This window comes from Bombina bombina, chromosome 2 (assembly GCF_027579735.1).
Source record: "Bombina bombina isolate aBomBom1 chromosome 2, aBomBom1.pri, whole genome shotgun sequence".
Lineage (NCBI taxonomy): Eukaryota > Metazoa > Chordata > Amphibia > Anura > Bombinatoridae > Bombina > Bombina bombina.
In genome coordinates this window covers 1,307,569,423-1,307,594,306 of record NC_069500.1, presented here as the reverse complement: position 1 = coordinate 1,307,594,306, position 24,884 = coordinate 1,307,569,423, and the positions used below count along the sequence as shown (strand labels likewise).

Here is a 24,884-nt window from a genome sequence, read left to right as displayed (position 1 = left end):
TATATATTTTTTTTTTTTCCTCTATATATCTGTATATATATTTGTATATACCTATATATGAATATATACCAATATATATAGATATATAATGCATATGCAGATATATAGAGAAATATTTATTTAAAAAAATTAAGAACTTTTTTTTCTTAGTGAAGAACATAGGGAATGTATAAGCATTTCTATTCAAAACACATGAAAACACATTAACAATTAAAGTGATATTTCTTTTTTAAAGGTATTTGACTGGGAAGGGCTCTAAAGTGTATGTATGTATATTATATATATATATACACATATATATATACATATATATATATATATAAAATTATATATATGGTATACATGTGTTTGTATGTGTATATCTGTATGTATGTGTGCACATACATATCTAAACATATAAATGCATATGTATACACATATGTACACACACATACACATATTTAGACATATATACAGTATATGTTATGGTTAAAGTAAGAAATCTGGGTAATTCTAGGATTACCCTGGTAAAACGGACATTACCCAAGAGGCTGTGGGTAAAGCCCGATGTACTGTAATTCCCCCATCTACACTTTCTCTTTTGCCTCTGCCTGGGGGGTTTCTAGGAAGGTGCCCTGCCGATCCTTTGGCATCCACCCCAAGTAAACCTTGAACCCCCCAGGTGGAGGCAAAATGATAGTGAAGATGGGGGAATTACAGTGCATGCTATATATGTTTAATGCAGTAACTCGATGACTCTGAGGGGATTTATCATCATACATCGGGCTTTAACCACAGCAGCTTAGGTAATATCCATTTTATCCGGATAATCCTAGTATTATCCAATATCTCACTTTACCCATAACATATATATGTATACATTGGAGCACTTTCCAGTCAAACACCTTGCTATATACCCAATCATGTTTTAACCCTTTTAAAAACTTTTTTATTAATATTAAAATGATATATTTGTGTAAAACAAAATGTATAAATGAGAGTAATAATTTATGTTAATGTGTTTTTGAAGTGTTTTATGATTTTACTTTTAACCCTAACACTTTACTTCTAGCTCATTTTAGGCTTTCACTTGAGCACAAACTATAACATTCAATTTGTAATATGCACGCAAGTTAGTGCGTTCGCAATATTCATTAAAAGTATATGTTTTGCTAGAGCGATGTCGGCCATACTAATTATTCGCCATGCTTTACCATGGACATGTAATATAAGTGGGCGGAGCTTGGCAGCCATTTCAAAGTGGCCAGCAACGAAATTCATTTTAAAATAACTTCTTTACCATTCCTGCTGAATGATATAGAAAGGGTGCAGGAGGCTACTTGCAGCTCAATCTAAGGTAAGACTTTAAGATGACTAAGGTGTAGACTGTCCCTTTAATTATTGAGGGCTTCTTCTTGTTTGGAAATGACATCTGATAAAATGTATTTTGTTATAGTTCAAATAACATGTATTTGCTCAATTGCTCTGTATTTATAAAAAGCATGAACTTACCAGAGGACAGCTTTCTTTTGATGCATCCTTTGATTTATACTTGGCAAGTCTCTTTTTCTTTTTGTGCAGTGGTTTTGACTCTAAAATCATTTCTTCTAACTCAAATGTTGGATCACAGTTTAATCTTCCTTTCTGCCATAGATGGAATAGAAAATAAGATAAAACAAGCTATTGTTTGACAATTATCAGCACATTAAAGGGGCATGATACCCAAATATTGAAGCACTTGAAAGTTTACTATGAAATCTTGTGAGATTTCAGGGAAATCTCATGAGATCACAGTAAAGCAAAGTGTGACATCAGCAGGGCCAGACAGGGACCAAAAATAGGCCCGGACATTTTCAGGAAAAGCAGCCCACTCCCCCCCAATTTTTTAATCAACAGCCCACATACACACTCATAGACCCACTCACATGCACGCACATCACACACACACACACTTACATGCACGCATACCACACATACAACCACTCACATGCACACACATAACCCACATACACCAACACACATGCACACACATCACACATACATACACCCACTTACATGCACACAAACCACGCATACACCCACTCACTCACATGCACTCACACCACACTTACACCCACTAACTCACATGCACGCACACCACACAAATACCCACTCGCATGCATGCACACAACACATACACCCACCCACTCACATGCACTTGAAATTTTAAGAGTGTCCCTTTAATCTAAGAAATATTTCAGCTACCAATTACTTATCCCCCAACCACACACACACACACCATATTTTCATTGTGACATTTACCCAGATCTTGGAATGTGTACTTATTGATTACAAGTTTCTCCCATTTAAATATTAAAGTGGTCAGTTCAGTACATTTGTGAATCAGTGATATCAGTGAATCAGTGATATCAGCACTAACATTGCTGTATGTAGAACACTAAAAGGTAGATCACACACCAGTTGGTTGCAAACTTAGCACCTGACTGTAACAACATATTTGTGGCTTTGATCAGTTGCTAAGTTGACAAGTGGCATTTGATCTAGCCCTCAGAGTGCACAGTGTAAGCTCCCCTAGACAGACAAGTACTAGCCCCTGGACACCAATCATAATAATAGTGAAATAACGGTGACAATAACTATATTAACAATTACAGGTGACATCAGTGGTTAGATTGGTCTATCAGAATGGCAGAAAGGTGCATGGCATAGTCTCCAGTTTGGGGAAGGGACAATTGAAATGGCAACATTTTAGCAATTAAATAAAAACACACAAAATATATGAAAGTACATTAATGTTAATAGCATATTCCATGTAGATCCTGATTCAATGCACATACATATCATGTAAAGCAGAGTACAAGAGTCTAATTCATATACTGTCAGAACAAGAATGCATTAGCATAACTAAGATATATATGGTGAGTCGTGAGATAGGCCAGACAGAGGCATTTGTGGCACAAAACTTCCTGCTGTGACTGTCTCAGTCTGGACTGGCACTGAAGCAGTCTGGCCCGACTGACTTTCGCGGCACCCCCCGCAACCCCCTCGTGACCCCAACACACACATGGCAGCACTGCAAGATATGAATATGGCAACATCTTGCCTTCTTTCTACTCCACCTCAACTGATTCCCACTCTTCCTTCCCCAAGATGAGAGCTTGCCTGAGTAGAGGCTCTGTGTGCTTTCTACTTGACACCATGTAACATGGCACATGCAAAGTCCTGCCCGGTCTGTTGCTCTTACAAAAAAGGACCGCTTTCTGACATCACCTGTATGGTGTACTCACATAACTGAGGCACTGGTACAATAAACTTTTAGGGGCAAGAGGGCCTACGTGTATGCACACATGCACAGATGTGCACCTGGCTCACTACATTAAGTGTTTAATTGCAAATTCAGATCGAGAGCCATACAGTAGTCTGTGTGTGTAGTAATGGTGGCAGAGCTAAGGCAACCAGGCGGCCCACCAGGCATTTGCCCGGTATAGCCTATGGTCAGTCTGGGCCTGGACATCAGCTTTTGATGAAGCTGATGTTTTTTGTTTTTTTTTCTCAACATGCGGCTACAGTATATCTGTTCACACAGCACTTACTGTTGTGAGCTGAAGAAATTTTGACGTAAATTTTCTTCCTCTTTTACACACAGATGTTCGGGTGACTTTTTTTCTTGCAGTTATGCTGCATCACTTTCAAGTGAATTAGCATATGGGTATTATTTCCCTTTAACAGCTGCAAATGAGCCCTTTTCAATGTCCATGCAATCACAATCAGCCATTTTCAGTGTTTAATCAGAAGAATTTTTTCATTACTGGCTTGGTGAAAAATGGTCTTTTTCTTAACATGTGCCAGTCCCGTTTCTCTGATCACAATAAGAACTTGTGATTCATAAAAACACATTTTTAGGACCATTTTTTACTTATCGAATTTCACAGATAAAATAAATTAATAAACCCCCAGACAAAAAAGCTTATTTATGAATACACAAAAAATATTTTTGAATGTAACATTGTTTTATAAATGCACAAAACACAATGGGTTAGATTACGCGTCTTGCATTAGGCTTAAAAAGCAGCGTTGGCTGGTCCCAACTCTGCTTTTTAACGCCCACTGGTATTACGAGTCTTGCAGGTACAGGTGTACTGCTCACTTTTTTGGCCAGACTCGGAAATACCGCAAATCCACTTACGTCAATTGCGTATCCTATTTTTTCAATGGGATTTGCATAGCACCGGTATTACGAGTCTGCCAAAAAGAGAGCGGTAGACCCTCTCCTGTCAAGACTGGTACCGCTTTTAAAAGTCAGTAGTTAAGAGTTTTACACTACAACGCCGTAACATAAAACTCATAACTAAAGTGCTAAAAAGTACACTAACACTCATAAACTACCTATTAACCCCTAAACCGAGGCCCCCCACATCGCAAATACTTTAAAAATATTTTTGACCCCTAATCAGCCGAACCGGACATCGCCGCCACTATAATAAATATATTAACCCCTAAACCGCTGCACTCCCGCCTCACAAACACTAGTTAAATTTTATTAACCTCTAATCTGCCGTCCCTAACATTGCCGCCACCTACCTACATTTATTAACCCCTAATCTGCCGCCCCCAACATCGCCACGACTATATTAAAGTTATTAACCCCTAAATCTAAGTCTAATCCTAACCCCCCCTAACTTAAATATAATTTAAATAAATATAAATAAAATAACTATCATTAACTAAATTATTCCTATTTAAAACTAAATACTTACCTGTAAAATAAACCCTAAGCTAGCTACAATATAACTAATAGTTACATTGTATCTAGCTTAGGGTTTATTTTTATTTTACAGGCAAGTTTGTATTTATTTTAACTAGGTAGAATAGTTATTAAATAGTTATTAACTATTTAATAACTACCTAGCTAAAATAAATACAAAAGTACCTGAAAAATAAAACCTAACCTAAGTTACAATTACACCTAACACTACCACTATAATTAAATTAATTCCCTAAATTAAATTAAATTATCTAAAGTACAACCCCCCCACTAAATTACAGAAAATAATAAAAAAATTACAAGATTTTTAAACTAATTACACCTAATCTAATCCCCCTAACAAAATAAAAAAGCCCCCTGAAAATAAAAAAGCCCTACCCTACACTAAATTACAAATAGCCCTCAAAAGGGCCTTTTGTGGGGCATTGCCCCAAAGTAATCAGCTCTTTTACCTGTAAAAAAAATACAAATCCCCCCCCAACATTAAAACCCACCACCCACACAACCAACCCTACTCTAAAACCCACCCAATCCCCCCTTAAAAAAACCCTAACACTAACCCCCTGAAGATCACCCTACCGGGAGACGTCTTCATCCAACCGGGCAGAAGTGGTCCTCCAGATGGGCAGAAGTCTTCATCCAAGCCAGGCAGAAGTGGTCCTCCAGACGGGCAGAAGTTTTCATCCAGACGGCATCTTCTATCTTCATCCATCCGGCGCAGAGCAGGTCCATCTTCAAGACATCCAACGCGGAGCATCCTCTTCTTTCCACGGCTATGACTGAATGAAGGTTCCTTTAAATGACGTCATCCAAGATGGCGTCCCTTCAATTCTGATTGGCTGATAGAATTCTATCAGCCAATCGGAATTAAGGTAGAAAAAATCCTATTGGCTGATGCAATCAGCCAATAGGATTGAGCTTGCATTCTATTGGCTGATTGGAACAGCCAATAGAATGCCAGCTCAATCCTATTGGCTGATTGCATCAGCCAATAGGATTGAACTTCAATCCTATAGGCTGATCCAATCAGCCAATAGGATTTTTTCTACCTTAATTCCTATTGGCTGATAGAATTCTGTCAGCCAATCGGAATCTAAGGGACACCATCTTGGATGACATCACTTAAAGGTACCTTCATTCAGCAAGAAGACGTCCCCAGAAGAGGATGCTCCGCGTCGGATGTCTTGAAGATGTTGCCGCTCCGCGCCGGATGGATGAAGATAGAAGATGCCGTCTGGATGAAGACTTCTGCCCATCTGGAGGACCTCTTCTGCCCGTCTGGAGGACCACTTCTGCCCGTCTGGAGGACCACTTCTGCCGGATTCGTTGAGGACTTCGGTCCGGTTGGGTGAAGACTTCTCTCGGTAAGGTGATCTTCAAGGGGTTAGTGTTAAGTTTTTTTAAGGGAGTATTGGGTGGGTTTTAGAGTAGGGGTGTCATTTAAAGGAACCTTAATTCAGTCGTAGCAGTGGAAAGAAGAGGATGCTCCGCGTCGTATGTTTTGAAGATGGACCCGCTCCGTGTCGGATGGATGAAGATAGAAGATGCTGTCTGGATGAAGACTTCTGCCGGTCTGGAGGACCACTTCTGCCCGGCTTGGATGAAGACTTCTGCCCGTCTGGAGGACCACTTCTGCCCAGTTGGATGAAGACGTCTCCCGGTTGGGTAATCTTCAGGGGGTTAGTGTTAGGTTTTTTTAAGGGGAGATTGGGTGGGTTTTAGAGTAGGGTTGGTTGTGTGGGTGGTGGGTTTTAATGTTGGGGGGGATTTGTATTTTTTTTTTACAGGTAAAAGAGCTGATTACTTTGGTGCAATGCCCCGCAAAAGGCCCTTTTAAGAGCTATTTGTAATTTAGTGTAGGGTAGGGCTTTTTTTACTTTGGGAGGGCTTTTTTTATTTTGTTAGGTGGATTAGATTAGGTGTAATTAGTTTCAAAATCTTGTAATTTTTTTTATCATTTTCTGTAATTTAGTGTTTTGTTTTTTTAAGGGAATTAATTTAATTACAGTGGTAGTGTTAGGTGTAATTGTAACTTAGGTTAGGTCTTATTTTACAGGTACTTTTGTATTTATTTTAGCTAGGTAGTTATTAAATAGTTAATAGTTGCAGCGTCATTGGGAGCGGCAGATTAGGGGTTAATAAATATAATGTAGGTGTCGGCGATGTTGGGGGCAGCAGATTAGGGGTTCATAAGTATAATGTAGGTGGCGGCGGTGTCCTGAGCGGCAGATTAGGGGTTAATAAGTGTAAGATTAGGGGTGTTTAGACTCAGGGTTCATGTTAGGGTGTTAGGTGTAGACATAAATATATTTTCCCCTTAGGAATCAATGGGACTGCGTTAGGAGCTTTAAGCTCCTTTTTTGCAGGTGTTAGGTTTTTTTTTAGCCGGCTCTCCCCAATTGATTCCTATGGAGGAAATCGTGCACAAGCACGTTCAGCCAGCTCACCGCTAACGTACGCAACGCTGGTATTGAGGTCAGATGTGGAGCAAAATTTTGCTCTACGATCACATTTTTGCGGTTAACGCCGTGTTTATAAAAACCCGTAATACCAGCGTTGTCTGTAAGTGAGCGGTGAGCATAAACTGCTCGTTAGCACCGCACAGCCTCTATCGCAAAACTCGTAATCTAGGTGAATGACATTACCCTCCCTCCATATTGGATGACATTAAGAAGCTATGTCACCAGATACATGCTCAGTCAATAAATATTTAAAAGTAATAATAAGCAGTTACGCTTATAGATATTAGCCAAATCCATATCCAGCAAACACACATGCCCACTATATGCTAACAACAGATCCCTAAAAAAGACTTACACACATATCTCTCTGGTTTTGGAGTCCAACAGGATAATTGCACACATTGCCTATTAGCATTAAAAAGGATCAATCAATGTACAGATTGAAAAAGATCGGCATAGAAACGGGGTAACATTTTCCCCCCTCTGATGCCAATCTGGATTTTAGTTTGTGGTAACTGTGGTCCATCTATGAAGATAGTGGCATCAATAAACACAACATTATTTATTATGCTCATAAATTTGATTATTAAATAAATCTCTGACAAATATTCAGATGCTGTTGTTGATAGGATTTAATGAGCGCAACTGAAGCCTATAGAAAGTTTATATCTAGTAAAACTTTGCTTAAAGGAACAGTATACTATAAAATTGTTTTTGCCTTAACGTGTTTCTAATTACTTTTTTAACAACTGCAGAGTATAACATGTATGAGATTTGCTTTTTAAGATTTATTTGTGTATATGAATTAGCTGATTTTGTGTTTTGAAGCCACAACCCAATAAAATGGGTTGAGCTTGTAGATAAACCCAGATCTCATTACTTTATCACATTGTGTACATACACATGCTTCTTTATCTTATATCTGTCCATAAACCATTCACCAATACTTGGAGAGAACAATGGAAAATTAACATTTTATTACCTTATCTCTTCTATACCCCACTGTCAGCTAGATTACGAGTTGTGCGTTCGTCTTTTAACGCTGAAAATATGGCATTTTCAGAGTTAAAGCAGCCTGCAGCCATTAAAAGTCTTGTCGGTATAGGTTTACCACAAGCCTTTTAGCCTGTAACGCAACGTCAGTCCTGCACTCGTAAAAATTATGTTTTTTCATGGGATTCCCATAGTGCTGCCATTACGAGTTTTACGGTGACGCAAAAAACCTGCGTTACACCCTAAAACTACAAGATCCATAGCCCAATCTAAAAGCAGTAGTTATGAGTTTTATGCTACAAATTTGTTACATAAAACTCATAACTAAACTGCTACAAAGTGCACTAAACACCCATAAACTACCTATTAACCCGAGGGCAGAGCTAACAGCTGAAGGAGATGGACGTGTGTTTGTATAGCTCCGTCTGTGCTTAAACATAAAGGCATATATTTGGTTATTATAGGGCCAAACTTTTGCAAGTTTACAGGACACTCAACCTTGCCGTTGATAGGGAATCGATCTGAGACTGTACAGCTCTTATAAAACTTACGAGAAGTACTTCAACTCCAGCAGGATTTGTGAGTAGACGGAGGCCGGTGGAGGGTCGGGGCTCCGCTCCATCGGCAATTTACTAGTTCCGACTAGATAGTAAGAGTTTGAGAGTCACCGGAGGGTAGCTCTCGCCTGCGACCAGCAATACCTACACAGAGAGCCTCAAAGGGCCTGGTAGTGATAGGAGACCATGCAATGGAGTCTTGTAGGTGAGCGATAGTACTGGACACCATCCAGGTAATAAAGCTTATCAACAGACCTTACAAGTGGGACAAAATTAGACTGTCTGGTCCGTAACCCCTAATAAGCCAGAGACAATAACATACTTGTAATCAGTATTGGGGGTAAATTGATATAGGGGTGCCTGGGAAATAACGGCGGGAAAAGACGCCATATTGAACTTCCTTCTACAAATAACCAGTGTGTCATATGCATTACAGTCCTAAAGAGGAGGAAAATAGCATACATAGCAGGACGCTGAAGATACGGAATGACACAACACAAGGAACATATTAAATATTAAGAGTAAAGTGCCCTTCTGATATCGATCCGGAGGAGAGGAACATATAAATATAGAATGCAGGCCTGACTATACCGGAGGTATATTAGATGGGCCACAGTGGGAAACCTACATCTTCTGACCATAATTTGACTGAGCAATTTAATTAGATAACCCATATAAAAATCTTATCAGTATTGCTCAGACAACACCGGAGAGGCGGGGTTCTGCTCTGGTGTCTTTGATAACAAAGAAATCAGTGAAGTAATCCCATAAAATAAAGCAAGTTGTCTTAGAACATTGGCTTTGGATCTTTCTGGAACAGATATTCATTAAAGCTGCTGAGACTTTGGATGTCAAAGCTACTAGGGACACCTCACATCATCACAGGTTATTTGACAGAAAGACAACAACCTTGTAACCCTGAAATGTAAAACAATTCACTAAAATTTCCAACAGTGATTCAAGCTCTTCCTATATAACATCTTTTTGCTCTTTAACCATGTCTTGCATCATATTAGACCAAAGGTGACACAAGTTAAAGACGCCCTTAGTAAGAGACTAAAAGAATTGGAATACTTGGATCACCACCTATGATAAGCCCATTGCCAAAAAGACATTCAGAGTCATAAAAAAGGGCTTAAGATATCTAATGAAAGGAAAATATGACCTAACGTGTTAAATAGTTCAAACTAGCTCGTAATGATAAACTAAAGCATATATGTGAACATACTTGTCTGTCCAGCAGGTGGAAGATACTGTGAGCATACTTCAACATACCTATATCCTTTCTAGTGCAACAAGAACTTTAGATTGTTCTCTATATACAGAAACAAGAGTAATCACCACCCTAAGGAACAATCATGAAGAACAAGAATCAATCAGTTAAAGATTGCCTGTCTAAGTCGCAATTGAAACAATGAACCTTGGAAAAAAACATTACAGCGACTTCAAATGATTCTCCAGCAACCCCCACAAATACAAATATAGAAACAGCCATAGAGATGCCAAATAAAGAACTGCTATCACAAATTAAAGTCCTCTTCCAGGAAGAACTTAAAACTGCGTTGTTAGACCTCAAAAGAGATATTTAAGATATAGGAGGAAGAACATCCAAATTAGAAGAAAAACTCGATGATGTTGCTGAGGAAATTTAGAATATCCAACAAGCACTTCAAGAGCAATGGTCATATATAAAAAAATCTAGAGTTGCATGTTGAAGACCTGGAAAATAGGTCATGTAGATCCAATCTGCGTATCAGAAACCTACCAGAGGAATATAAACATTTACAAGACGATATCACTGAGTTATTCCATCAGTTAGTTCCAGATGTAGACAGAAGTATGCTATTAATGGATAGAGTACACAGGGCACTTGCCAAACCATCCCAATCACCAACTAGAGATGTTATTGTAAAATGACATTATTATCACGTTAAAGAAGCAATCATGAAAGCTGCCAGATCATTACATAATCTAAGCTTTGAAAATCACCCTATCCAGATCTACACAGATCTTTCAACGACAATGCTCAGAAAGAGACGAGAGTTGAAACCAGTGATACAAGCTCTCATAAAAGTAAAAATTAAATATCGCTGGAACTTTCCATTTAAGTTACTCTTCACACACTTGAGTACAACATACTCCTGCTCCACAGTGGAAGAAGGGATTTTCTTACTTGCTCGCCTCCACATCAATGTAGACATGTCAAACCCTCCAATTTCACCAAAACCACAGAGGAAAACGTTTCAACGAGACTGGACACTAGTAGGAAAAAATAGTAGACCTAAGAAAGCTAAGCAGAATACAAGTCCAGTATCAGAATCTAATTCTTCCAGCATAGAAGACTCCTCACCTACCTGAAGAGGACTTTAACTTATGTTAGACTCTATTCCTCCAATGAGAAGAATTCCTAACCTACCTGAAAAGGACTACAACAAAAGTATATGATCGAACTCTAAAGATTGGTAATATGAACTAAATATCCATAAAATACTAAGAAAATGTTCTAATTACGTTGGTATGGTAGATGTTATAAGATAAAATCTTCCACCTAGCTACTTCTCCTCATCTCTCCTCCCCACGCCCATCCCCCGCATAACCTCTTCACCCCCCTCCTTCGCTTCTCTTACCCTCCTCTTAACCCTCCATCCCACGTTTGTCCTCCCCAAAACATGTACATGTTCACTTCCATAGCCATATGGGCTAGATTTGACAATTTGAATGATATGTATCTGCCTTCACTAAAGGCAACTAAATGGTTTAAGAAGTTTTTGTTAAACTGTTTTATACTGGTTATTAATGTTTTATTTTATTTGGTACATCATATTTTTCATGCAATGAAGATTTGCTCACATCTACTACAGTGTAGGTCACAGTGTGTTATAAACTTTTTCGGGTCACATGCCCACACAGGTCTGTAGTTTATAGTGCATATCTGAGCATCACAGCCCATTCACAGGCCCCTAAACCCAGTAGGATGTAAGAATGCATACACCATATCCATATTGTGATTTATCTCCCCCAATGCATATTAAGGTAATTTCCCACAATGTTAGAGGACTAAACTCTAACATCAAATGGAAAAAGGCTATTCTTGAATATAAGGCTATGGAAGCCCATATTGTAATGATTCAGAAAACTCACTTCACATGCCAATGCACACCCAAATACTGGGACAAACTTTACCCTATTCAATATCATGCCATTAGTAACAAAAAGAAATGTGGTGTCTCTTTACTACTCCATTCATCATTGAATTTTAAGGAGGAAGAGGTGATAAGAGATAAAGGAGGAAGATTCTTGATAGTGAGAGGTCTAATACAAAACACACCCATTCTATTGGTTAATATATACGCACCAAATGAGCACCAGGCCCCTTTAATCTCCAATATCAGTAAATATCTAACACAATGGAAAAGGTTTAAAACCATTATAGGAGGAGACTTTAACATGGCTCTAGACGATAAGCTTGACAGAACCAGAAAAGAAAAGAGTAATAATTATTTTACTTCCTATACAAAGCACTTACTTAAAGACCTCCTTTTTGACCACAATCTTATTGACCGTTGGAGAGCATTACATAAACAAGAACAAGACTATACATATTTTTCAACGGCACATTGTACACATTCAAGAATTGATTACCTACTTACTAGCCAAATTTTGTTTCCCATAGTCCATACAGCAAATATTATTAATTGTTCATGGTCTGACAATGCAATTATAGAAATAACACTTAAAGGTTTAAGAAATCCACAAAGAACGAGATCTTGGCCCTTGCACCCAAATCTACTAAAAGATGAGATCTTAAAACAAAAAATACACCAGCAAATTAGAGAATTTATTTCATTTAATGCAGGATCGATTTCTAACCCAATATGCGTCTGAGGAGCACTTAAGGCTTATGTTAGGGGATTACTAATATCAGAATCCAGTAAAATTAAAAAAGCAAACATTAGCAAAATCGCAGCCTTAAAAGATGAAACAAAGACTTTGCGCTCTCAGCTTTTAATTCAACCTAAGCCATGACTCTCTAAATCTTTAAAAATCAAGAACGAAGCATTTGATCAATTATTAAATACAGAGGCACTGAATTCAATTAAATTAGTAGATTCACAATACTATTTATATAGTAATAAACGGGATAGAATGCTTGCTAACAAATTGAAGGACATCATCAGGAACACCACAGTTCCTCAAATACAACAAACGAATGGTGAAACTACTAATGACCCTCTACACATAGCAAATACATTTGCTGACTATTAATCTACACTCTATAACCTTGAGATAACTCTTACTCAATAAGAACATAACACAACTAGAACACTAGATGAATTCTTAGGTGTCACTACACTTAATCAGTTATCACAAGAGGAAAGAGATATGATGAATGCCCCAATAACTATGCAGGAAGTCTCTTTAGCCATAAAGGACTTAAAAAGGAATAAAGCCCTGATGGATATGCAGGACATTTTCACAAAGACATCCAATCATCTATAATTACACAATGAGTTAAACTATTCAATCACATTATGGAAGGAAAAGATATTCCCCCAGAGATGCTTTTAGCTAGAATATCAGTAATTCCAAAGCCGGGGAAAAAATAGACAATATTGTAAAAATTATAGGCCTATATCCCTCATAAACCAGGACCTTAAGCTATTTACTAAAATTATATTAAACAGATTGACCATACCAATCATGAACTTAATTCACACAGATCTGGTGGGGTTCATTAAACATAGAGAAGCACCAGACAATGTCCGTAAAATAGTAAAACTCATAAATTGGACCTCCACAAAAGGAATGCCTTCTCTGTTTCTTGCTCTGGATGCAGAGAAGGCATTTGATAGAATAAATAGGGAAAATATGCACACGGTAATGACTAAATTTGGGATAATAGGGCCATTTCAGGATGCATTGAATTCCATATACTCTAAGCCTGAAGCGTTTGTAAAACTTTCAGGGTATTAATCTAAATCTATCAAAATTAGAAACGGAACCAGACAGGGGTGCCCTCTTTTGCCCCTAATATTTGCATTGTGCATGGAGCCTTTAGCAGCTAGAATTAGAGATCATAAAGATATAACAGGGATCCCAATAGGAAAACAATTATAAGATATTACTATTCGCGGATGACGTTATTCTATCTATCACTAAGCCACTTTTATCACTTCCTCCTTTATACTCATTAATACAAAATTTTGAACAATTATCAGGATATAAAGTAAATCAAGATAAATGCGAAAAAAAATTGATTAGTGTACTGCGGCGACCGTATGGAAGAGGATGCTCCATGCTGGATGTCTTGAGGATGGACCCTCTCCACGCCGCCGGGATAAAGATAGAAGATGCCGCCTGGATGAAGATTGAAGAGGCCGCCTGGATGAAGACTTCTTGCCGTTTGGATAAGGACTTTGCCGCCGGGATGAAGATTGAAGAGGCCACCTGGATGAAGACTTCTCGCTGCCTGGATGAGGAACTTCACTGTTGGGATGAAGATCGTTCAAGCGGGACTTCAAAAACTGTAAGTGGACCATCGGGGGTTAGTGTTAGGCTTTTTTTTAAGGGTTTTTTGAGTGGGTTTTTATTTTAGATTAGGGTTTGGGCAGCAAAAGAGCTAAATGCCATTTTAAGGGCAATGCCCATACAAATGACCTTTTCAGGGCAATAGGTAGATTAGGTTTTTTAAATAGTTTTTTTATTTTGTGGGTTTGGGGGTGGGGGTTTGTAATGTTAGTGGGTGTCTGTATTTTTTTTTCAGGTAAAAGAGCTATTTAACTTAGGGCAATGCCCTACCAAAGGCCCTTTTAAGGGCCATTGTTAGTTTATTCTAGATTAGGTTTTTTATTTTGGGGTGTTTTTTTTTTAAATGGGTATTAGAATAGGAATATATACTGTTAGGGGGTGTATACTGTTAGGGCGTGTTTGCTTTTTTTGCAGCAAAAGAGCTGATAACTTTAGGGCAATGCCCTACCAAAGGACCTTTTAAGGGCCCACAAAAGGCTCTTTTAAGGGCCCTTGGTAGTTTGAGGGTTGGGGTTTGTATACTGTTAGGTGGTGTTTGTTTTTCTTGTAGCAAAAGCGCTGCAATGCCATACAAAAGGCCCTTTTAAGGGCCCTTGGTAGTTTATTCTAGATTAGGCTTTTTTATTTTGGGGTATTTTTTTTTTAAAGGGTATTAGAATAGGAATCATTTTTATTTTTTTGGATAATTTCGTTGTTTGTTATTTTGTAATGGTAGGTTTTTATATTTTTTGTGATTTTAGTGGTTTTAGTGTAAGGTAGCTTAGGTTTTATTTTCCAGGTAAATTTATATTTATTTTAACTAGGTAGTTAGAAAATAGTTAATAACTATTTTTTACTAACTAGTCTACCTAGTTAAAATAAATACAAACTTAACTGTGAAATAAAAATAAAACCTAAGCTAGCTACAATGTAAATATTAGTTATATTGTAGCTAGCTTAGGTTTTATTTGACAGGTAAGTATGTATTTCGTTTTAAATAGGTATTATTTAGTTAATAATTGTAAGTTCAATTTAGCTCTATTATAATTATGTTAACGTTAGAGGGTGTTAGGGTAGGTTTAGGTGCAGGTGTAGGGGTTACTAGTTTAATTTAGATTTTTGCAATGTGGGAGGTTGGTGGTTTAGGGTTTAATAGATTTATTTAGTGGTAGTGATGTGGGAGGCCAGAGATTTAGGGGGCGGCAGATTAGGGGTTAATAGTTTTATTTAGGTGGTGGCGATATCGGGGCGGCAGATTATCGGTTAATAACTAGTGATGTCGCAAACCTAAAATTTTGCGTTCGCGAACCGGGCGAACCACCATAGACTTCAATAGGCAGGCGAATTTTAAAACCCACAGGGACTCTTTCTGGCCACAATAGTGATGGAAAAGTTGTTTCAAGGGTACTAACACCTGGACTGTGGCATGCCGGAGGGGGATCCATGGCAAAACTCCCATGGAAAATGACATAGTTGATGCAGAGTCTGGTTTTAATCCATAAAGGGCATAAATCACCTAACATTCCTAAATTGTTTGGAATAACGTGCTTTAAAACATCAGGTATGTACACTACTGTTACACCAGATATGATTTGCACTGGGGTGACAGTGTGCCCTGGCAGGCAGGCACTTAAACGCACACGTGTGAAGGAAACTGACTGCTATTATTTAACACAGTCAAAAAGTGTTGTTTTTTTTAAATGTACACTACTGTTACACCAGATATGAGTTGCACTGGGGTGACACTGTGCCCTGGCAGGCAGGCACTTAAACGCACACGTGTGAAGGAAACTGACTGCTATTATTTAACACAGTCAAAAAAGTGTTTTTTTTTTTTTTAAATCTACACTACTGTTACACCAGATATGAGTTGCACTGGGGTGACACTGTGCCCTGGCAGGCAGGCACTTAAACGCACACGTGTGAAGGAAACTGACTGCTATTATTTAACACAGTCAAAAAAGTGTTGATTTTTTTAAATCTACACTACTGTTACACCAGATATCAGTTGCACTGGGGTGACACTGTGCCCTGGCAGGCAGGCACTTAAACGTACACGTGTGAAGGAAACTGACTTCTATTATTTAACACAGTCAAAAAAGTTTTTTTTTTTTTTTTAAATCTACACTACTGTTACACCAGATATGAGTTGCACTGGGGTGACACTGTGCCCTGGCAGGCAGGCACTTAAACGCACATGTGTGAAGGAAACTGACTGCTATTATTTAACACAGTCAAAAAAGTGTTGTTTTTTTAAAATCTACACTACTGTTACACCAGATATGAGTGGTGGCACTGGGCAAGTGGGCACAGTATACGCTGTAAGCCTGACACACACGCTGGCAGGCAGGCAACTGCAATTAGATTACACAGGAAAAAAAAAAAGCAGCCCTAAAAAGGGCTTTTTGGGGTGCTGTCCTTACAGCAGAGATCAGATGAGTCCTTCAGGACTGTAGTGGACACTGAATACACTAGCCTAGCTATAGATTTCCCTACTAAATCATCAGCAGCAGCTACACTGTTCCTCCTCTCACTAACAATGCAGCTTCCGAATGAATCTAAAATGGATGCTGTCCAGGAGGGTCTGGGAGGGAGGGTCTGCTGCTGATTGGCTGGAATGTGCCTGCTGACTGTGAGGTACAGGGTCAAAGTATTACTCAATGATGACGAATAGGTGGCGGATCGAACATCGCATATGTTTGCCCGCCGCGGCGAACGCGAACATGCTATGTTCGCCGGGAACTATTCGCCGGCGAACAATTTGCGACATCACTATTAATAACTGTAGGTAGGTGGTGGCGATGTCAGTTGTGGGCAGATTTGGGGTGTTTACACAAGCCGGGTTTTTAAAAACTTGTAATGGCTGCGCTATAGGGGTTAAATAACACAACTTTTGTTGCAGTCATTAATTTCCCTATAGCACGCAAAACTCATAATCTAGCTGTGTGAGTGTAATTTCTTCTACTGGCTGTGCTAACACAGCTTGGCCTTAAGGCCAAAAACTTTCAGAATAGGTGGGGATACCACAGGCTAAATCAACTAGTTCAAATGCCAATATAAGGGTAATGGAAATACTTGTAAACAATTTAATACACTCCAGAAGGTAAAGTAGATCATTGGGATCAAATTAGAGGGGAGAACATTTTTGAGTAAACTGTCCCTTTAAATATAGTCCCCACACTGGCTATACCATTGGTGCAGTTCATATGTTTAAGAATCAAATATTTTCTTTTCACCAATATATTTGTTATTTATTTTACTGCAAGTACTTGGTTTTGTTATGATCAGTTAAAGGGACACTGTACCCAAAATTTTTCTTAGCATCAACCAATCTGATTTTTCCTACCTTCATTCCGATTGGCTGATAGAATCCTATCACCCAATCGGAATTCGAGGGACACCATCTTGGATGACATCATTTAAAGGAACCTTCATTCAGTCGTCGGCCGTGGAAAGAAGAGGATGCTCTGCGTCGGATGTCTTGAAGATGGACCCGCTCCGCACCGGATGGATGAAGATAGAAGATGCCGCTTGGATGAAGCCTTCTCCCGGTCCGGATGTCCTCTTCTGCCCCATCGGATGAAGACTTCTGGACGGATCAAATGACCAGTGGTGCCTGGCTGGGTGAACACGGCTCAAAATAGGGTGATCTTCAGGGAGTTAGTGTTAGGTTTTTTTAAGGGGGGATCGGGTGGGTTTTAGAGTAGGGGTGTGTGGGTGGTGGGTTGTAATGTTGTAATGTTGGGGGGGTCTTGTATTTTTTTTTACAGGTAAAAGAGCTGATTACTTTGGGGCAATGCCCCGCAAAAAGCCATTTTAAAGGCTGGTAAAAGAGCTGATTACTTTTGTAATTTACAGGGAGTGCAGAATTATTAGGCAAATGAGTATTTTGACCACATCATCCTCTTTATGCATGTTGTCTTACTCCAAGCTGTATAGGCTCGAAAGCTACTACCAATTAAGCATATTAGGTGATGTGCATCTCTGTAATGAGAAGGGGTGTGGTCTAATGACATCAACACCCTATATCAGGTGTGCATAATTATTAGGCAACTTCCTTTCCTTTGGCAAAATGGGTCAAAAGAAGGACTTTACAGGCTCAGAAAAGTCAAAAATAGTGAGATATCTTGCAGAGGGATGCAGCACTCTTAAAATTGCAAAGCTTCTGAAGCGTGATCATTGAACAATCAAGCGTTTCATTCAAAATAGTCAACAGGGTCGCAAGAAGCGTGTGGAAAAACCAAGGCACAAAATAACTGCCCATGAACTGAGAAAAGTCAAGCGTGCAGCTGCCAAGATGCCACTTGCCACCAGTTTGGCCATATTTCAGAGCTGCAACATCACTGGAGTGCCCAAAAGCACAAGGTGTGCAATACTCAGAGACATGGCCAAGGTAAGAAAGGCTGAAAGACGACCACCACTGAACAAGACACACAAGCTGAAACGTCAAGACTGGGCCAAGAAATATCTCAAGACTGATTTTTCTAAGGTTTTATGGACTGATGAAATGAGAGTGAGTCTTGATGGGCCAGATGGATGGGCCCGTGGCTGGATTGGTAAAGGGCAGAGAGCTCCAGTCCGACTCAGACGCCAGCAAGGTGGAGGTGGAGTACTGGTTTGAGCTGGTATCATCAAAGATGAGCTTGTGGGGCCTTTTCGGGTTGAGGATGGAGTGAAGCTCAACTCCCAGTCCTACTGCCAGATTCTGGAAGACACCTTCTTCAAGCAGTGGTACAGGAAGAAGTCTGCATCCTTCAAGAAAAACATGATTTTCATGCAGGACAATGCTCCATCACACGTGTCCAAGTACTCCACAGCGTGGCTGGCAAGAAAGGGTATAAAAGAAGAAAATCTAATGACATGGCCTCCTTGTTCACCTGATCTGAACCCCATTGAGAACCTGTGGTCCATCATCAAATGTGAGATTTACAAGGAGGGTAAACAGTACACCTCTCTGAACAGTGTCTGGGAGGCTGTGGTTGCTGCTGCACGCAATGTTGATGGTGAACAGATCAAAACACTGACAGAATCCATGGATGGCAGGCTTTTGAGTGTTCTTGCAAAGAAAGGTGGCTATATTGGTCACTGATTTGTTTTTGTTTTGTTTTTGAATGTCAGAAATGTATATTTGTGAATGTTGAGATGTTATATTGGTTTCACTGGTAAAAATAAATAATTGAAATGGGTATATATTTGTTTTTTGTTAAGTTGCCTAATAATTATGCACAGTAATAGTCACCTGCACACACAGATATCCCCCTAAAATAGCTATAACTAAAAACAAACTAAAAACTACTTCCAAAACTATTCAGCTTTGATATTAATGAGTTTTTTGGGTTCATTGAGAACATGGTTGTTGTTCAATAATAAAATTAATCCTCAAAAATACAACTTGCCTAATAATTCTGCACTCCCTGTAGTATAGGGTAGGGAATTTTATTATTTTGGGGGGCTTTTTTATTTTATTAGGGGGCTTAGATTAGGTGTAATTAGATTAAAATTCTTGTAATATTTTTTTAGTTTTTGTAATTTAGTGTTTGTTTTTTTGTAATATAGTTTAGTTTATTTAATTGTATTTTAGTTTACATAATTGTAGGTAATTTATTTAATTAATTTATCGATAGTGTAATCTTAGGTGTATTTGTAACTTAGGTTAGGATTTATTTTACAGGTAATTTTGTAATTATTTTAACTAGGTAGCTATTAAATAGTTATTAAAAGTAGTTTAATAGTTAAAATAAATACAAAGTTGCCTGTAAAATAAATATAAATCCTAAAATAGCTACAATGTAATTATTACTTATATTGTAGCTATATTAGTTTATTTTATAGGTAAGTATTTATTATACTGTATATTATATTTAAGTTAGGGGGTGTTAGGGTTAGGGTTAGACTTAGATTTAAGGGTTAATAACTTTATTATAGTAGCGGCGACGTTCGGGTCGGCAGATTAGGGGTTAATAATTGTAGGTAGGTGGTGGCGATGTTAGGGAGGGCAGATTAGGGGTTAATACATTTATTATAGTGGTGGCGATGTATGGTCTGCAGATTAGGGGTTAATAAGTGTAGGTAGGTTGCGGCGACGTTGGAGGGGGAGCAGATTAGGGGTTAATAAATATAATATAGGTGTCGGCAATGTTAGGGACAGCAGATTAGGGGTTCATAGGTATAATGTAGGTGGCGGCATGTCCGGTCGGCAGATTAGGGGTTAAATAATTTTATTATAGTGTTTGTGATGTGGGGGGCCTCGGTTTAGGGGTTAATAGGTAGTTTATGGTTGTTAGTGTACTTTGTAACACTGTAGTTAAGAGCTTTATGTTCCGGCGTTAGCCCATAAAACTCTTAACTACTGACTTTTTTATTCGGTAGGAGTCTTGGCGGTAGAGGCATTACCGCTCACTTCTTCCAAGACTCGTAATACCGGCGTTGGGCAAATCCCATTAAAAAGATAGGATACGCAATTGACGTAAGGGGATTTGCTGTAGCCAAAAGTCGCGGAAGAAAAGTGAGCGGTACACCTGTACCTGCCAAACTCGTAATACCAGCGGGCATTAAAAAGCAGCGTTAGGACCCCTTAAAGGGACACTCAGGTAAATTAAATTTTCATGATTCAGATACAGCATGTACTTTTAAAGAACTTTCCAATTTACTTCCATTAAAAAAAATGTGCACAGTCTTTTATATTTACAATTTTTGAGTCACCAGATCCTACTGAGCATGTGCAAGAATTAACAGACTATACGTATATGCATTTGTGATTGGCTGATTGCTATCACATGATACAAGGGGAGTGGAAATATACATAACTTTGAAATTTGTTATAAAAAAATCTACTACTCATTTGAAGTTCAAACTAAGTGCTATTGCATTGTCTTGTTATCTTGAATTTGTTGATTATGCAAATCTAATGTGTTGAGTGGTCCTTTAACGCTGCTTTTTAAGGCTAATGCAGAACTCTAAATCTAGGTGTAAGACTCCAGAAAAGGAGAATTAATAAACGAACAGGCTTGATACAAAAAAACCTGAACAAAACAGTGAATATCAGGAAGTTTAAATAAACTTTATAGGAAATAAAACAGAGAGATCAGATTTTTGTCCCTTCAAACAAATTTGAAGACAAACTTATCCAAACCAACCTGAAGAAACTGAAAAATACTAGGAATTCTAAAAGAATGCCAAGACAATTTATGAGAAGAACACTATAAAACATAGGTCTTCCAAACCTGATAATACATGTTCCTTGAAACAAACTTATCAGCCTGCAACATAGCGATAAAAACTGAGTCAGAGAAACTTCTATGACTAAACATTAATCAATGTCCATACCCCCAAATTAGAAATTTGAGATCCTGATGGAAAAATAGCCCCTAAAACAAGAAGGCTGGCCAAAGAGAAAGCAGCCATGGATGGCAACTGGACATCCGAACAAGATCCACATACCAAACCTGTGTGGCCATGCTGATGCTATCAGAAACACATGGCACTGTTCCAATAAAATCTTGGAAATCACCTTTGGATGAAAAAAACAGAGGCAGAAAGATGTAGTCAGGTTGCAAAACCAAGACACTGCTAATAAATCCACTATCTTCACCTGAGGATCCCTGGAACTGAAAATGTACCTGGGAAATCGAGAAGACACAGCTGTATAGAGACACCACTCTTCCGGATGTAAAGACTGACGGCTGAGATAATCCCCCTTCCAAATGTCTAAAATCATAAAAGTTAGACAGGAGATGAATTCCATCTAAGAATGTATTCAAGATACTTCTTAATTGTTATGGAACGAGTCCCTATTTGTTGATTGACAAAAGTCACAGTTGTGATATTGTCTGTCTGAAAGCAGAAAACGAAAATGTTCTCTCCTAAAAAGAGGCCAACCCTGAAAGAGCTCTGAAAAATAGCACGAAGTTCTAAAATATCTTTCGGAAACCTCGCCTCTTGAAGTTTACAAACCCCTTGTGCTGTCAAAGACCCTCAGACAGCTCCCCAACCTGTAAGACTTGCATCCATTAAGAATACAGTCCAGGAAGGACGAACCAAAGGAGACCCCCTGAGATCTCAGATGAAAAATGAACAAAGGGAACCAGGCCCGATGCTGAAGTTATGAGACATAAAACTTTCATGCACATAGCCACTGAAAGAAATGTTCTAGACTGTAAGTTAGACAGGCTAACATCACTTACAATTGACTTATGTCCGATAAAGACAAAGACATGAACACACAATCCATCTATAAACCCAACAAGAAGTGATCACAAAATTCTTAGGTAAATTGAATCCTCTAACCATGTTTTGAAGAAACAAAACTTAGTTAATTGAAGGATTCCACAAAAATAAAAATCCACATATTTGAATACTGCTCTTTCAAATTAAAAGTTGAGACTCAAACAAAATAAAATTCTTCAGATCCAAGAATGGACTGAATAAACCTTTCTTCTTAGGGGTAAATAATAGAATTGAATAGAAACCCAAATCCTGTTCCTGTAAAAAAGAACTGGCATAATCACTCCTGAAAAAAATTCACAGAGTGTACTGAGAAAGATTCTTCCCATAGGAGATCTCTTTCTAAAAAACAGAATTTATGTTTACCTGATAAATTACTTTCTCCAACGGTGTGTCCGGTCCACGGCGTCATCCTTACTTGTGGGATATTCTCCTCCCCAACAGGAAATGGCAAAGAGCCCAGCAAAGCTGGTCACATGATCCCTCCTAGGCTCCGCCTTCCCCAGTCATTCGACCGACGTAAAGGAGGAATATTTGCATAGGAGAAATCATATGATACCGTGGTGACTGTAGTTAAAGAAAATAAATCATCAGACCTGATTAAAAAACCAGGGCGGGCCGTGGACCGGACACACCGTTGGAGAAAGTAATTTATCAGGTAAACATAAATTCTGTTTTCTCCAACATAGGTGTGTCCGGTCCACGGCGTCATCCTTACTTGTGGGAACCAATACCAAAGCTTTAGGACACGGATGATGGGAGGGAGCAAATCAGGTCACCTAGATGGAAGGCACCACGGTTTGCAAAACCTTTCTCCCAAAAATAGCCTCAGAAGAAGCAAAAGTATCAAATTTGTAAAAGTTGGTAAAAGTGTGCAGTGAAGACCAAGTCGCTGCCTTACATATCTGATCAACAGAAGCCTCGTTCTTAAAGGCCCATGTGGAAGCCACGGCCCTAGTGGAATGAGCTGTGATTCTTTCAGGAGGCTGCCGTCCGGCAGTCTCATAAGCCAATCTGATGATGCTTTTAAGCCAAAAAGATAGAGAGGTAGAAGTTGCTTTTTGACCTCTCCTTTTACCAGAATAAACAACAAACAAGGAAGATCTTTGTCTGAAATCCTTTGTAGCATCTAAATAGAATTTTAGAGCACGGACAACGTCCAAATTGTGTAACAAACGTTCCTTCTATGAAACTGGATTCGGACACAAAGAAGGTACAACTATCTCCTGGTTAATATTTTTGTTGGAAACAACCTTCGGAAGAAAACCAGGCTCAGTACGTAAAACCACCTTATCTGCATGGACCAGATAGGGCGGAGAACACTGCAGAGCAGATAACTCAGAAACTCTTCTAGCGGAAGAAATTGCAACCTAAAACAAAACTTTCCAAGATAATAACTTATCGGAATGTACGGGTTCAAACGGAACCCCTTGAAGAACTGAAAGAACTAGATTAAGACTCCAGGGAAGAGTCAAAGGTCAGTAAACAGGCTTGATTCTAACCAGAGCCTGAACAAACGCTTAAACGTCTGGCACAGCTGCCAGCCTTTTGTGAAGTAAAACAGATAAAGCAGAGATCTGTCCCTTCAGAGAACTCGCAGAAAATCCTTTCTCCAAACCTTCTTGTAGAAAGGAAAGAATCTTAGGAATTTTTATCTTGTTCCATGGGAATCCTTTAGATTCACACCAACAGATATATTTTTTCCATATATTATGGAAAATTTTTCTAGTTACAGGCTTTCTAGCCTGAATAAGAGTATCTATTACAGAATCTGAAAACCCACGCTTTGATAAAATCAAGCGTTCAAACTCCAAGCAGTCAGTTGGAGGAAAACCAGATTCGGATGTTCGAATGGACCCTGAATAAGAAGGTCCTGTCTCAAAGGTAGCTTCCATGGTGGAGCCGATGACACATTCACCAGGTCTGCATACCAAGTCCTGCGTGGCCACACAGGAACTATCAAGGTCACCGAAGCCCTCTCCCGATTGATCCTGGCTACCAGCCTGGGAATGAGAGGAAACGGTGGGAATACATAAGCTAGGTTGAAGATCCAAGGTGCTACTATTGTATCCAATAGAGTCGCCTTGGGATCCCTGGATTTGGACCCGTAACAAGGGACCATGAAGTTCTGACGAGAGGCCATCAGAACCATGTCTGGAATGCCCCATAATTGAGTTATTTGGGCAAAGATTTCCAGATGGAGTTCCCACTCCCCCGGATGCTCCTCCATCGCCAGGGAACTCCTTGTTACCCCCTGATGGTTGATATATGTAACAGTCGTCATGATGTCTGATTGAAACCTTATGAATTTGGCCTTTGCTAGTCGAGGCCAAGCCTTGAGAGCATTGAATATCGCTCTCAGTTCCATTATGTTTATCGGGAGAAGAGAGTCTTCCC

General features: G+C 39.0%; 1 protein-coding gene across 1 annotated transcript in view; it reads right to left on the bottom strand.

Annotated features, from left to right (window-relative positions):
• STK32B (serine/threonine kinase 32B) overlaps positions 1-24,884 on the bottom strand; it is a 459,768-nt gene that overhangs the window by 8,297 nt on the left and 426,587 nt on the right. The window contains exon 9 of the mRNA XM_053704147.1: positions 1,492-1,623. Coding sequence (XP_053560122.1) covers positions 1,492-1,623 — 132 coding nt within the window. The remainder of the gene's footprint in view (positions 1-1,491; positions 1,624-24,884) is intronic.